The sequence below is a fragment of the Lissotriton vulgaris genome, chromosome 4_1 (genome assembly GCF_964263255.1).
Source record: "Lissotriton vulgaris chromosome 4_1, aLisVul1.2, whole genome shotgun sequence".
In the NCBI taxonomy this organism is placed as follows: Eukaryota; Metazoa; Chordata; class Amphibia; order Caudata; family Salamandridae; genus Lissotriton; species Lissotriton vulgaris.
This window is the reverse complement of record NC_141691.1, coordinates 1980603783-1980616006: the sequence shown is the minus strand read 5'-3', so window position 1 is coordinate 1980616006 and position 12224 is coordinate 1980603783. Positions and strand designations below refer to the sequence as shown.

Genomic DNA, 12224 nt, shown 5'->3' with positions numbered 1-12224 from the left:
TCCCTGTGGCTTATACTCTAAAAAAAGTCCAACCCGTCTATAAAAAGAAGATAAATAGAAAGCATCGCCCCAGTTTAGAGCACCGACGATCTCACGACCATGTCGAGCCGAATAGCGCGCAATCTAGCTCTTTTAAGACTGTTGGTCTCATCATCCCCGCAAACAAGGAAAGCTCTTCTATGCTCGGCGTCTGACGATTTAGTAGCAGCGATTTCTGAGATAGCCCTAAATACCTTGAAGGGCAATGTCCCTCTGAGTCCTCAGCAGCTCCGAGTGCTTAAAAAGAAAAGAAATCTGGTTAAGAAACTGAGCAATAAAAGGATCTCTATTAAAACTAAAAAAAAGTCTTGTCAAGCAGTCTGGGGGCTTCATAGGGTCGCTGCTAGGCATTGCTATTCCGCTTCTCTCAGGACTGCTGCGCCGCCGGTGATGGCTCACTTTGAAAACATGTATCTCGTGCCTAAACATCAGCTAGACAAAATGCGAAGTCCCCCAAGCGCTGATACTGATATTAGAAAATCAGCCACCGATCTGTTGGACGTCGAGATGCGTGAAATTCTTCAACGTAGCGATTTACCGGTGCACGAAAAGGCCAAGCTTTATACCGCCATCCTTCAAAAGTACCTGAACTTTGTCCATCATGGTAAAATGGAAAAAGAGGGCCTGACTTCATTCATGCCTGAAAGTCATGAGCTCCAAAGTCATGAGCCCCCGGTTTCTACCGTCAGAGAACCTGAATCGCCAGCCTTTAATTTAGTTAATGAAGTTATTAACAATGTTAACCCCCGGCACAAAAAGAAAGCCGAATTACTTCTTAATAAAATTAATCAAAATAAAGACATTGCTTTCTGGAATGATAAGGGGGAACTTCTTTATAAAGGTAATGTTTTTCGCGGTTCAAACCTGCATGATTTGGTCAGAGGCGCCACCCAAACACACTCTTTCGATAATAATAAAGTGCCTGTCGGTTGGGATGTCTTCATGCAGAGTCTAGCAGAATTGAACATACCGACATCTGTGCTAGGCAACGGCGGTCATCGTATCTACTTAGAAGATTTAAAGAACAACGCTGTTGCACCTTTTGTTATTCCTTCTCCCCCCGCAACACCGTTTTCACATGACCGTCATAGAGCACCCTCGCATGCCTACCGAGTTACCTCTGATAATGCTCATGACCCCTTAACCACCCCCGTCCAAGCACTCCCGCCCAAAAAAAGAAAACTGTTCAAGAGACCGACTTGGTTGTCTGAATAGCACCCTGGATTTATCATAGAGATCTGTGATTATTACTGTGGTAACTAAATATTGCTTTATGTAGCTATCTCATTTTTTTTATCAATCCTTGTAGTTTTGAAAGATTTTATGCTTGGTGGCCATACCGCATATTACTGAGTGTTGATAATATGCTTTTTGGTTTCTTGATTTTTATGTACCTCATTTTATGTTTGCTGCTGATACTGCGGTTTATATAACACAGAGCTTAATGTATTTCATGAATACCGATACCTCATTAATCAAAAGCTGTAAAATGTGTTTTCTATAAATTATAATTGTATTTTATAGCTATTGTGATTATTATCGGGTACCAAAAAAAAGATGCGATTCCTTTTTAAAAAATGTTATGTATCTTCCGCTGATTTTATGTTTGCTTTTGATTCTGTGATTTATATGCCACCGAGATTAATGTATTTGATAACAACCGTTACCTCACTAATAATGATAAGCTAGAATTTGTGTTTTCTATACATTATAATTGTATTATAGCTATTATGATTATTTTCAGTACCAAAAAAGATGTGATTCCTTTTTTTATGTATCTTCCTCTGATTTTATATTTGCTTCTGATACTGTGATTTATACAACACTGGCCATAATGTATTTGATAACAACCATTACCCCATTAATCATAAGCTGGAATTTCTTTCAATTTTTCTATTGTCACTAAAATGTTGTCATGTATACGTAATTCCATATAATAAAACTAATGACATAAAATGTGATTTTCTGTTATGTAAAACGTGATTTAAATTAAATTGCAAATACTACCCTGAAATAAAACTTGTCAGTGCTTTGATTTTATATTTAATAAAAAGCAATTTTTTATCTAAAATGCGTTATTTTTTTTTTAATAATGTGATGATATGACATATACGCGTAATTTGCCGTTACATTACCTATATCCGGCTTATGGAGCCCCATAAAAACTCTAAGACATGCCCGGACATGTCTGAACTACATGTAAAACGATGTCCGAACATGCCCGGGCATGTCTTGTTTTTTTACCTAACCCGTTTTCTCGCAAGGTTTTTTTTTATATCAAACTTTTTTTTATATCAAACTTTTTTATATCAAACTTTTTTTTATATCAAACTTTCTTTATATCAAACTTTCTTTATATCAAACTTTCTTTATATCAAACTTTCTTTATATCAAATTTTTTTAAATATCAAACTTTTTTTTTATATCAAACTTTTTGTATATCAAACTTTTTTTATAAAAGGGGTGGGGCCAAGGGGGCGTGGCCACCTGTCAAAAAATGCATGGTGACGAGTAGTGTACAACCTATACTACTGACATGCTTGGGTCTGGCATGGGTGCTGGTGGCAACGTCAGTACTCGAGCCAAGGGCTGATCATAGGGTTCTTTTGGGGAGCGTGGAAGTTGATTCGGCTGTTGAGGTATGCTGGTCCGTTGTTGTGGTGGGCTTTGTGTGCGTGGGTGAGGATCTTGAAGGTGATTATAGCCTCTATGGGGAGCCAGTGGAGTGAGCGTAGGTGTTGGGAGATGTGGCAGTGTCGTGGTCGTTTGAGGACCAGTCTTGCGGCAGCATTCTGGATGTTCTGTAGCTTGCAGTGAGGTTTTTGTTCATTCCGTCGGAGAGTGTGTTGCCGTAGTCAAGTCTGCTGGTGACTAGGGCGTGGGTGACTGTTTTCCTGTGCTCAAGAGGATCCAGTTGAAGGTCTTACGTAGGAGGCAGAGGATATGGAAGCAGGAGGATGTGACGGAGTTGATCTGGCGGTCCATTTTGACCTCGGAGTCTAGGATAATTCCAAGATTGGGTGCATGGTCCACGGGGTGGTTGGGCTACCGAGGTCGGGGGGCCACCAGGTGTTGCACCAGGCGCCGGGGTGTGGGCCCATGAGGAGTACTTCTGTTTTGTCAGTGTTGAGTTGTAGTCAGTTGCTTTTCATCCATTTGGCGACAGCTTTCATGCCTTCCTTGAAGTTGTGTTTGGGCTGCATTGGATAAGGAAATTGTGTGTCGTCTGCGTATGAAACAATGTTGAGTCCATAGGTTCTGACGATGGGGGCGAGACGAGCCATTTAGATGTTGAAGCGCGTAGGGCTGAGGGAGGACCCCTAGGGCAATCCACAGGTGGTTGGTGTAGGGTCCGAGAGGAAAGGGGGGGGGTCTGGCCTGCTGCGTTCTGCCAGAGAGGAAAGAGTAGATCTAGTCAAGGGCTTTGTCCTGGAAACCTGCGTCGTAGAATCTGCGTATTAGGGTGCGGTGGATACCGTGTCAAAGGCCGCTGAGAGGTCAAGGGGGATGAGGGCTCCTGTTTCTTTTCCAGTAGGGAGCGGATGTTGTCTGTTGCAGCGAGGAGGGCAGTTTCTGTGCTTTGGTTTATTCTGAAGCCCGATTGTGATAGGTCGAGGAAGTTGTGCTCTTCGATGAAGGTGGCGAGTTGGCTATTCAGGGCTTTCTCAATGACTTGCTGGGAACAGGAGCAGGGTCTGTAGTTTGAGGTCCATGGGATCCGCCGAGGGCTTTTTCAGGAGGGAGTTGATCTTGGCGTGTTTCTAGTCCTTGCAGGGTTTAAAACTGGTTTTCTTAGGGGGGTGCTGTCCCTTGCAAGCAGTTATGGATTTGAAAGAAAGTTGCAGAAAGTAATTGCTAAGAAACTAGGGAAGCTTCACATCCGCGTCTGTGAGGTGCAGAAAGAAAGAAATGCATATTAGCGCACAGGAGTGGTGCCAATATAGACCACTAGGTCATTTCCAGGCGGGAAGGCGTCTTTGCAGAACTGCAAGGTGTCACCTTCTGGCGCACAGAAGCATTGCTGACATTTTTTTGATCCAGTCGGATGCCTGGAGAATATTCAAAAGGTGAGGAATCTTCAGATAGAAGTCTATCAGAATAAATTGGTTTCAGATGAAACACTAGGATTTACAACAGTATGCAGCATCAAAACTGTATTTTCCCTATGAAAGCCTGGAGTAAGAGAGTAAAAGATTCTCTCGCTATCTTCTAACACTCCATCTTTAGGGCATATTTCAAGTCACCAATGCTGCACAGCAGCCTGCTGCATAACCTATGTCCAATTTGGGAAAACAGTCATGCAGTTTACACCTTTCCTCTACAGTTTAGCATCCTTACAAGGGCCATTTGGAGTTGTCAGACTTTATTTTATCACTAGTAAGTGGACTAACTGACTCAGCAACTGGGTGCAGTATATAGAAATCACATCATAAGGATTAATGCTTACCCTGGCACTTTCCCCGTCTGTGGTTTTCAACTAGATTCAACTGTCAGAAGGAAGATTTATTAGAAGGCTGTGAATCAGTAGCCCATAGATGACCAACCTTACTCTTTCCAGCACTGGCATCTTGATATTTGCAATTCACTAATGCATCTTTTGTCTGTGAACCGTTAACGCTTGTGTATTTGCTTCCTCTCCTTAACTGGGGTGTTCTGTTCTAGGATATATTTACAAGCTTGTACTGTAATTGTATTGCACAGATTATATGCCCTTGAGGATTTCCCAGAGCTTGACCCATGTGCCGTGCATACAGCCTTCTTAACATCTGCTATTCACCTAACATGTAGTTTCTACTCGGAAATGTAATCCCATCCTATAATATGAAGTGTTACTTTCTCCCTACCTTCGGGTGCTACTACTGAGGTATTGATTGTGCAATACCTTTACTCAACATTGTTCTGTATTTTACTAGTCGATTTTTTCCTGTAGCATTACACGTGGCCCTCTATGCGGTTTGTCTCCGGTGATGTTTGCAACTTGTGTCTCATCTGGAAACCCATATTGGAAGAAAAAAAATCGACACATTCATTTTTATATTGTTTGGCGCCTTTATTTGCTTAACAATTATGTCTCTGTTCGACTTACAAAGTATAGTAAGATTATCTAACCCAACTTTGCAAGTTCAAAGAATTCAAATACTGTTACAGAACAGGAAAAAGACACCAAAAGAAACATCATTCGAATTATAACATTTTGGTTTTTACATGTAGCCAGAGCAAACAATAAGGTTTCACAATCTATAATATGCTAACGTGGTACAGAGATGGTGAAATTGTACATTCTCTAGGCCACATCGTAGACAATAAATATATACTTATATTGCACTTTAAGATGAGAGTAACACTATGTTCTCTTCTAAAATATATTTTTCTTAGATAATTTACAGTGCAAGAAACTTTTTTCTAATTATAAATACTATAGATGTTTCAAGTAAGTTACCAATAAAATAAAGCAAAGAACATTATGTATAAACTTGTCCACTCTCACCTAGGAAGCAAAACAGTCACATGACGGTTAAAACCTTCAGCCCCCTGATTAGTGTTTCCTCCAAGACGGGAAACAATCGAACAAACAAAAAAAGCCCCTCTGTTTATTAACTGAACACATTGTTGCATTTTTGCATAATAAACATGAGGCTATTACTTGCCATACACAAGAGTGTTTCGTCCTAGACAAAACAGTGGCTGAAAAGAAACTATGTGATGTTCTATACCGAAAGAAAAAACAGAATGCCCTGTTCATAGTAAAGTAAAAAACAAAAAGGTTGTTAAATGCACCACCACCTTCGAAGCAAAGCCATGTTTTAGGATTGGCCAGATGAAAACTCTGTAGATTCTACTTATTTGTTTTACAAATCAGATGTGATCTCCAGCAAAGAACTACTGTATCTCAAATGTGATTTTGGAGATAGATGCACAGCAGAAAAGCAGGTCTCTACACAAATGAAATAGGCGGAGAGAGACAAACAGGAGATACCTAATTTACTAAGCAATGCAGAAACCTACAAATCTCATTCAGAATATGGTGTACCTACTTGGGCTAGTATCTGTGGATTGCAGCCGGATAGCTGATGGGTGACCGGTGTCCAAGTATTGAAAGATTTGTAAGAATAAGCACTAATGCTGAGATATGAAAAGAAGCCAAATGTTTTTATTTACCACAACCAAGAAATTAAAAATTAATTTTTCATAAAAATTAAAATAGCTCAGTTTGTATAAAATGAGGCAAAGGTTTGAAACGCAAGCCCTCATGGTCTGGGCAGAAGTGCCTAAGTAGAGTTGTGCTATTTCTGGCACACCATGGTTCTAGTGAAATGCATGCTGGTGAAAGTGGCATTGAAAATATGCTTCCTGACCAAAACGAGCAAATGATCAGTGCAAGTGTGTGCTGCTATATTTTGCTAGTTGCATTAGAGTGTGGTTCTATTCAAAACAGTGCGGATACTGGTTTACTTACAGAAACTAACAAGGTTAAAAAAACAATAACATTTGTTAAAGCAACCAAACCGTATAAAAACACACCAACCATAAATATTTTAAAATATATTTGTGCAAACTGTTAAACATATTCTTGACGGGTGACTGGGATAGGTTAGGAAAGGCATCCTAAAGCCTGATAAGTAAAGTTACACATTAGTTAGGCTCTAGGCCTGTAGTTGTACTCAAGAGCAGGACATTAGCAGAGGCATTTTGGCCAGTGCCAAACCTATTTGACATGAGCAATATCTTTGAGCCCAAGGCATTTAAAATCAACAAGCCCACAAATGAAGGAAATGACAATATTTGGGAGGTACTCTACCAACATACAAGAAATATTGTTCAAAAGGAAAATCATGTTAAAAAACACGTGACAATAATTCCATCAGTTTAGTAGTAGCCAATGGCGAATTTTTATAATGGGAAGTAAATGTTGTATGAATCCTATTTTATCCATTTATGTGTACTTTGCATACTTTATTTCTATCACAAATGTCATGCTTTTCATTTAAATTCCTCCCACGCAAGAGTGTTTCGAGCTGAAAAGAGGTCTTGGAAACTGCAAACTTGTGTCTTGCAAATTACATGTTTCAAGGAGAATTGTTTTTTTTTCCGCCCACCTAGTTTGTGATCCGTGCTCTAGTGAATCAAGGAGTCAGATGAAAAGAACAGTTATTTACTGAGCTTTGAGAATAGACAGACTGCAGAAACTGAAAAAATGGAGGCAATAAGTCTCAGCATGCAGCAAATGGTTAAAACTCTTCTCTCTAAATCTAGCTTCTTATCTACATGAAAGAAATATTATAACATTGGAATGTGGAGCCTCCATTGCAGACAATGGAGTGCTCCATGCTTCTATGGGCCGGTAAAGGCCTGCAGAGCAACATTCCAATGTTGTTTAAACAAAGGCCTCTCGGAGCCCTAGGGGATTTTAATCCCCTCTGGCTCCGAGAGGCCTTTGTTTAATTTGCTAGAACATTCTCCCCTCTAGTGGCAAAATGTTCTTATAGCTTTTCGTAGCTGGGCTATACCGGCTATTAAAGTCCTGCTCCCTTTTTAAAGGCCCTCGCTAAAGGGGGCCTTTAATAGTTGGTATAGCCCGCTACGGTGGGCTATAGTAAAGGTTCTAGCCAATTATTCGTATCTCTAAAGTCAGTTTTCTAACCATTGTTCCATAACAGGAAAGTACCAGCTAGGGTTATGCTGACAAGTCTAGAGGATATGACACAACCATCCTGATATATTAATATCCTTCCCTATTTAATTATTTTATTTTTATTTGTGTTATGGCCACAGTGTGCGCCACACTCAGTTACAATTCTGACCTTGATGCATAGCTAGAAAATGGAATGAATATCAGAAACCGGAGATCCACCGAGCACTGATGGATTATGCTCTTTTTGTAAAATTTTCTAAGCTAAGCCCGTCCTTAGTTGCTAGTCCATGGAAGTGTTAATATTTTCTCAGCACTACAGATTTACCAAACGGAGGTTTCCTTCCTCCGGTATGTAGAATTCACATCTTGTTTCATGAAGTAAGTATAGAAGACAAGCACACATTCTTCCAATGAAGTAAATTAAGACTTTAAAAATAGATCAAAAAACTGCAGAGAAGACTATAGAAAGCATCACAGAGAGAAAGACAACAACACATCACTACATCTTTCGGTCATGGAAAGATAAAAGAATCTGTAACCCATAGGTTCTCCATAACCTTTTTAGTTCACTTCGTTTACAGAAAGCTTGTTAATGCATGTCACGTAGAGTGAAGCTAGAGGAAGGAAATGTAAGCATAACCTAACCAACACCAACCAGTAGTAGATGGTAAAGTACAGAGATGCTTAAAAAAGGCTTGTGCATTTCCAGTTTAGCCGTGCAAATATTAGGTCATTAAAAAATAAAATCACTAGGACTTATGAAAAACCTTGTCCTTATTTAGTTAGACCGCCCAAAGCACTGGAGAAATGTGAACAAGTGGAAGTAGTTTTGGTAGTTAGACTAGAAGGCCATGGCTCTAAACTCTTCTTTTCCACTTAACAACACAGTCTCAACATATATTCACCCTGTGCCTAAATTCCTTTATCTGTCAAAATTTGCAGGGCTTCCATGCACACAGCACCAGGAGTTTTGACCATCTATGGAAAATATCTATCATCTTGTATCTAAGTAATCCAGGACACATGAAGTAGACGGCCGGTTTCACGCAGATTTTGTTGTGGTTTACTGTGGCAGTACTCCTGGAGTTTAGTAATGAGCCTGGGGTGTTACAAGCTAAGTTACATCTACTCATGGGAAAATCTGTCTGAATCGAGTACATGAAGTTTAGGAGTGACTGATATACTTTCAGCAGACGTACTGAAAATTGCATAAAAAGGCTTAAACAAACAGTAAATTATAATCTTCCTCCTCTTGGACATATGCATGAAAAGGTCACTAGTGCTTTTTGATAGTTATCCTTTGGGTCAAGTTAGAATGTATATGATATTAAATAGGATTTTTTTTAACCAATTCCTATTAAGTAGGTTTAAAACAAGTAGCATGACTTAATAAACCATCATAGCATTTAAAGCACTGTAATATAAAGGTCGTCCAGCTTTAAACTAACCTGTGCTGGTTGCGACACAAAAATGTTTTCCCTTTCTGAATATATGTGTAAATATAACACTTTCAAGTCTCTAGCGCATAGCGAACAAATGCACTCTTTCAAAAAAAATACCGGGTTACGAGGTGCGCAAATAAACAAAAATGGAAATAGAAGGCATACTTGTTTCAGAGCTTCACCGTTTTTGAAAATTACATTAACATTTTCCTGCAGAAAAAATCTGCTAGCTGGGACCGTTTTTTAACAACGTTTTTTTTAAATCGTGAGTTATATTACACATTATGGTTTTCATTGCACAGTAAAACACTGCAACTAGTTTAACCGCAAATGCACAATGAATAATTGCATTTGCATCTGAAGTATCTCGTTTAAAAAATATAAGGCAACAAGACTTTTGCTTCCCGACATTTTCGTGAACCAATCTCATTGAGGCACAGAGCGGGTTTCGTTTGGAAGTCATTAAGAAAGTTCCTAGGTAAGATTCCGTCTGGTTGTGTGCAGCACAGTAAGCCACAGACTAGAAACAGTGCAAATCGTATCATCTTCAAAGTTTGGAGTGTCATACATAAAGAAAGACTCATTACGGCCTTTTACGAACTATTCCAGATACCTAACAACAAGTAACTGTTCTCGGTGTTCTTTGGGGGTGAGCGCAGGGTTGCTCCTAATGCCGATACTGTTTACTTCAGTGACTGAGATAGGAAAGGGGTCAACTTTCCACAAATTACACGTATGCCTAGTTGTAATTAAACATGGGCTGCTAACACTCTGGAATGCATTTGAGTCCAAAGCCTCCATTACGAGTGGTACAAAGAGTAATGAGGTATTTATTCAACCAAGTAAATACCGACACGAGTTTAGGTTTTTACTAGGAACAGTAAATACCTCTTATACTAAGCTTTTACTTTGCATACGGTTACAAAGGTCTCTGTAACTACTAGGCATTTTGCCCCACAGGAAATATTTGGCCTGTTTGACCTGTTAAAATTGATCTGGATACAACTTCCGTACGATGCTTATGGCAGAAAACTCCTAAGGGGTCGGAAATGTTATCTAATGTTAACAGCAGTTTGTCCAGGCGTCTGAAATTAGCTCAACCCCGGAACAGGGATTGTATTTAATTTTAAATCCAGCATGCAAACCCTTCAAAGTATCCAGTCTTGGCATAGCTGCAGATGTCAGGTAGAACCACAGATGAAGGACTCAACATGAAGGAGGGGTTACGTTTTATGCGTTGCTCCTAGGTGTGAAGGACAATAGAGTTGAAACTCCCATCTGAAGACTGGTGTAGCAGTGCATTTACTTTGATTTCTTAGCCTCGCACGTGGCACTTTCAGCTCTCAACCTCCTGCTACTGGCGTCGTTAAAGCTGATCAAGTGCACCACTTCCTCTGGAAATTCCGGGGACTCCACCTACAAACAAGAAGATGGGCGATAAATCATATAAGCCTTTTTGATTTGACACATAAAGCACCTGCACACAAGAAACATGGACTGATTCACCACATTAGATGCAGGATGTGCAGCAACACTTCATCAACCTGAAATGGCAGAACGCAGCAGCAAGACACCATTGCGTGTATGGAAAGCTGGACATCCGGTCGCTGGAGGGGAGTGTCCTGTCAGTATTGGACTTGGCAGAAGTTACTGAGGGCTAGAAAGCCTGCAAACCTGCAGGACACTTTAAACTGCACTATGCTATTTAAATAAAAGTAGATAAGGGATCTGTCAAGTCCACATGCACTCAACGCACACTAATTTTAGAATTCCCCTCAAAAGTAACATGAAATGAAGTTACCCACAGTCACGGTTAACCTCTTCAGCGCGGCGCGAATTTTCACGCTGTGCTGAAGATTCGAAAAACGGGTGTGGTCATGATGGAACGGTTCCGTCATCAGCATAGCCCAACCGACGCTGATGACGGAACCGTTCCGTCATAAGCATCGAAGGGGTTAAGTGAGACCATCAATACACAGTAAAATGTAGTAAAGTATAAATGAAGATCCAAACAGGTAGAGACTTGTTGAACACAAGTTTATTCGCAGCACAGAGCAATACAGCAGATCACCATCTGGCCAGGCACCAACTGACCCAGCTGGAATTCTTAGGTGGAATCATAACATTGAGAACATACTAAAGCTCCACGTAGGAAACAGAGAAAACAGACTAAACACAAAAGAGCTATTTACAACATAAAACCACCACAATTTGCAAGCAGCAGTATAAAGTAGCTACCTATCATATCCTTAAAATCATGGAACCAATGCCATTGAGATGAATGTACACAATACAGCACCTTCATCCAAGGATGTTATGAGACATAACTACTGAGGGGGCATACAGGACAATGACGAGCCACAATACACAGGCTATCAAAGTGTCAACATAGTAGATAAGGATGCATAGTCATTGTCACATGCAGACACTTCAGTGTCACCCATCAGGTCAACCAAGTGCTCAACCTCCACAGGGTCAGATATGGTGATGGTCTACATCAACTTCCTGTAAACCAGGCTGTAAGCTTCACTTGATAACGTCAGAGAGTTGGTGGATGCTGCACGGTTCTGGATCGGACACACTATACTGGGAAGGAGGTGGTCAAGTATTGGGCTAAAAATAAGCAGCAAACTTGGCATAGGAGCCCCAGGTCCTTCATTGCTCACTGTGCTATATTAGAAGGGTTACAATGTATGAACTTCCAGCAACAAGAGGATCTTTGTATTAAAAGAAGTAACCCACTTACCTGGCTACATGTAATATAAATGTGCCATCTGCATTTTACATTATGTGCTTTGCAGGGGACATATTAACCCTATATGCTACTTTGATGCATAACTGGGAGCAAACAAAACACATATCTCTCCTGCAAATGGTGTAACCTCTAGAGTGGTCTTAACATTATTATTATTCCCTCAGATTTACTGGACACACAAAGATTCCACAGCTGGTGCCTTAACACCATAACATTTTTTAAATCGCAGACTTTGCAACACATTAAGCAGAACAGATTTACTGCCACATTTCTCTTAGCTGCCAATTTCTTTGTGGCAGACTTTCTAAAAATTAAACGCATAAAATGACTTAGATTTTGATGTTGCGTCGCTTTT

General features: G+C 40.1%; 1 protein-coding gene across 2 annotated transcripts in view; it reads right to left on the bottom strand.

The window, feature by feature from the left end:
* Window positions 1–5068: 5068 nt before the first annotated feature.
* Window positions 5069–12224, bottom strand: part of THEM6 (thioesterase superfamily member 6) — a 99092-nt gene continuing 91936 nt past the window's right edge. For both annotated transcript variants that reach the window (XM_086966293.1, XM_086966292.1), the window contains exon 2: window positions 5069–10530. In XM_086966293.1, coding sequence (XP_086822419.1) covers window positions 10417–10530 — 114 coding nt within the window. In that variant the 3' untranslated portion in view covers window positions 5069–10416. The remainder of the gene's footprint in view (window positions 10531–12224) is intronic.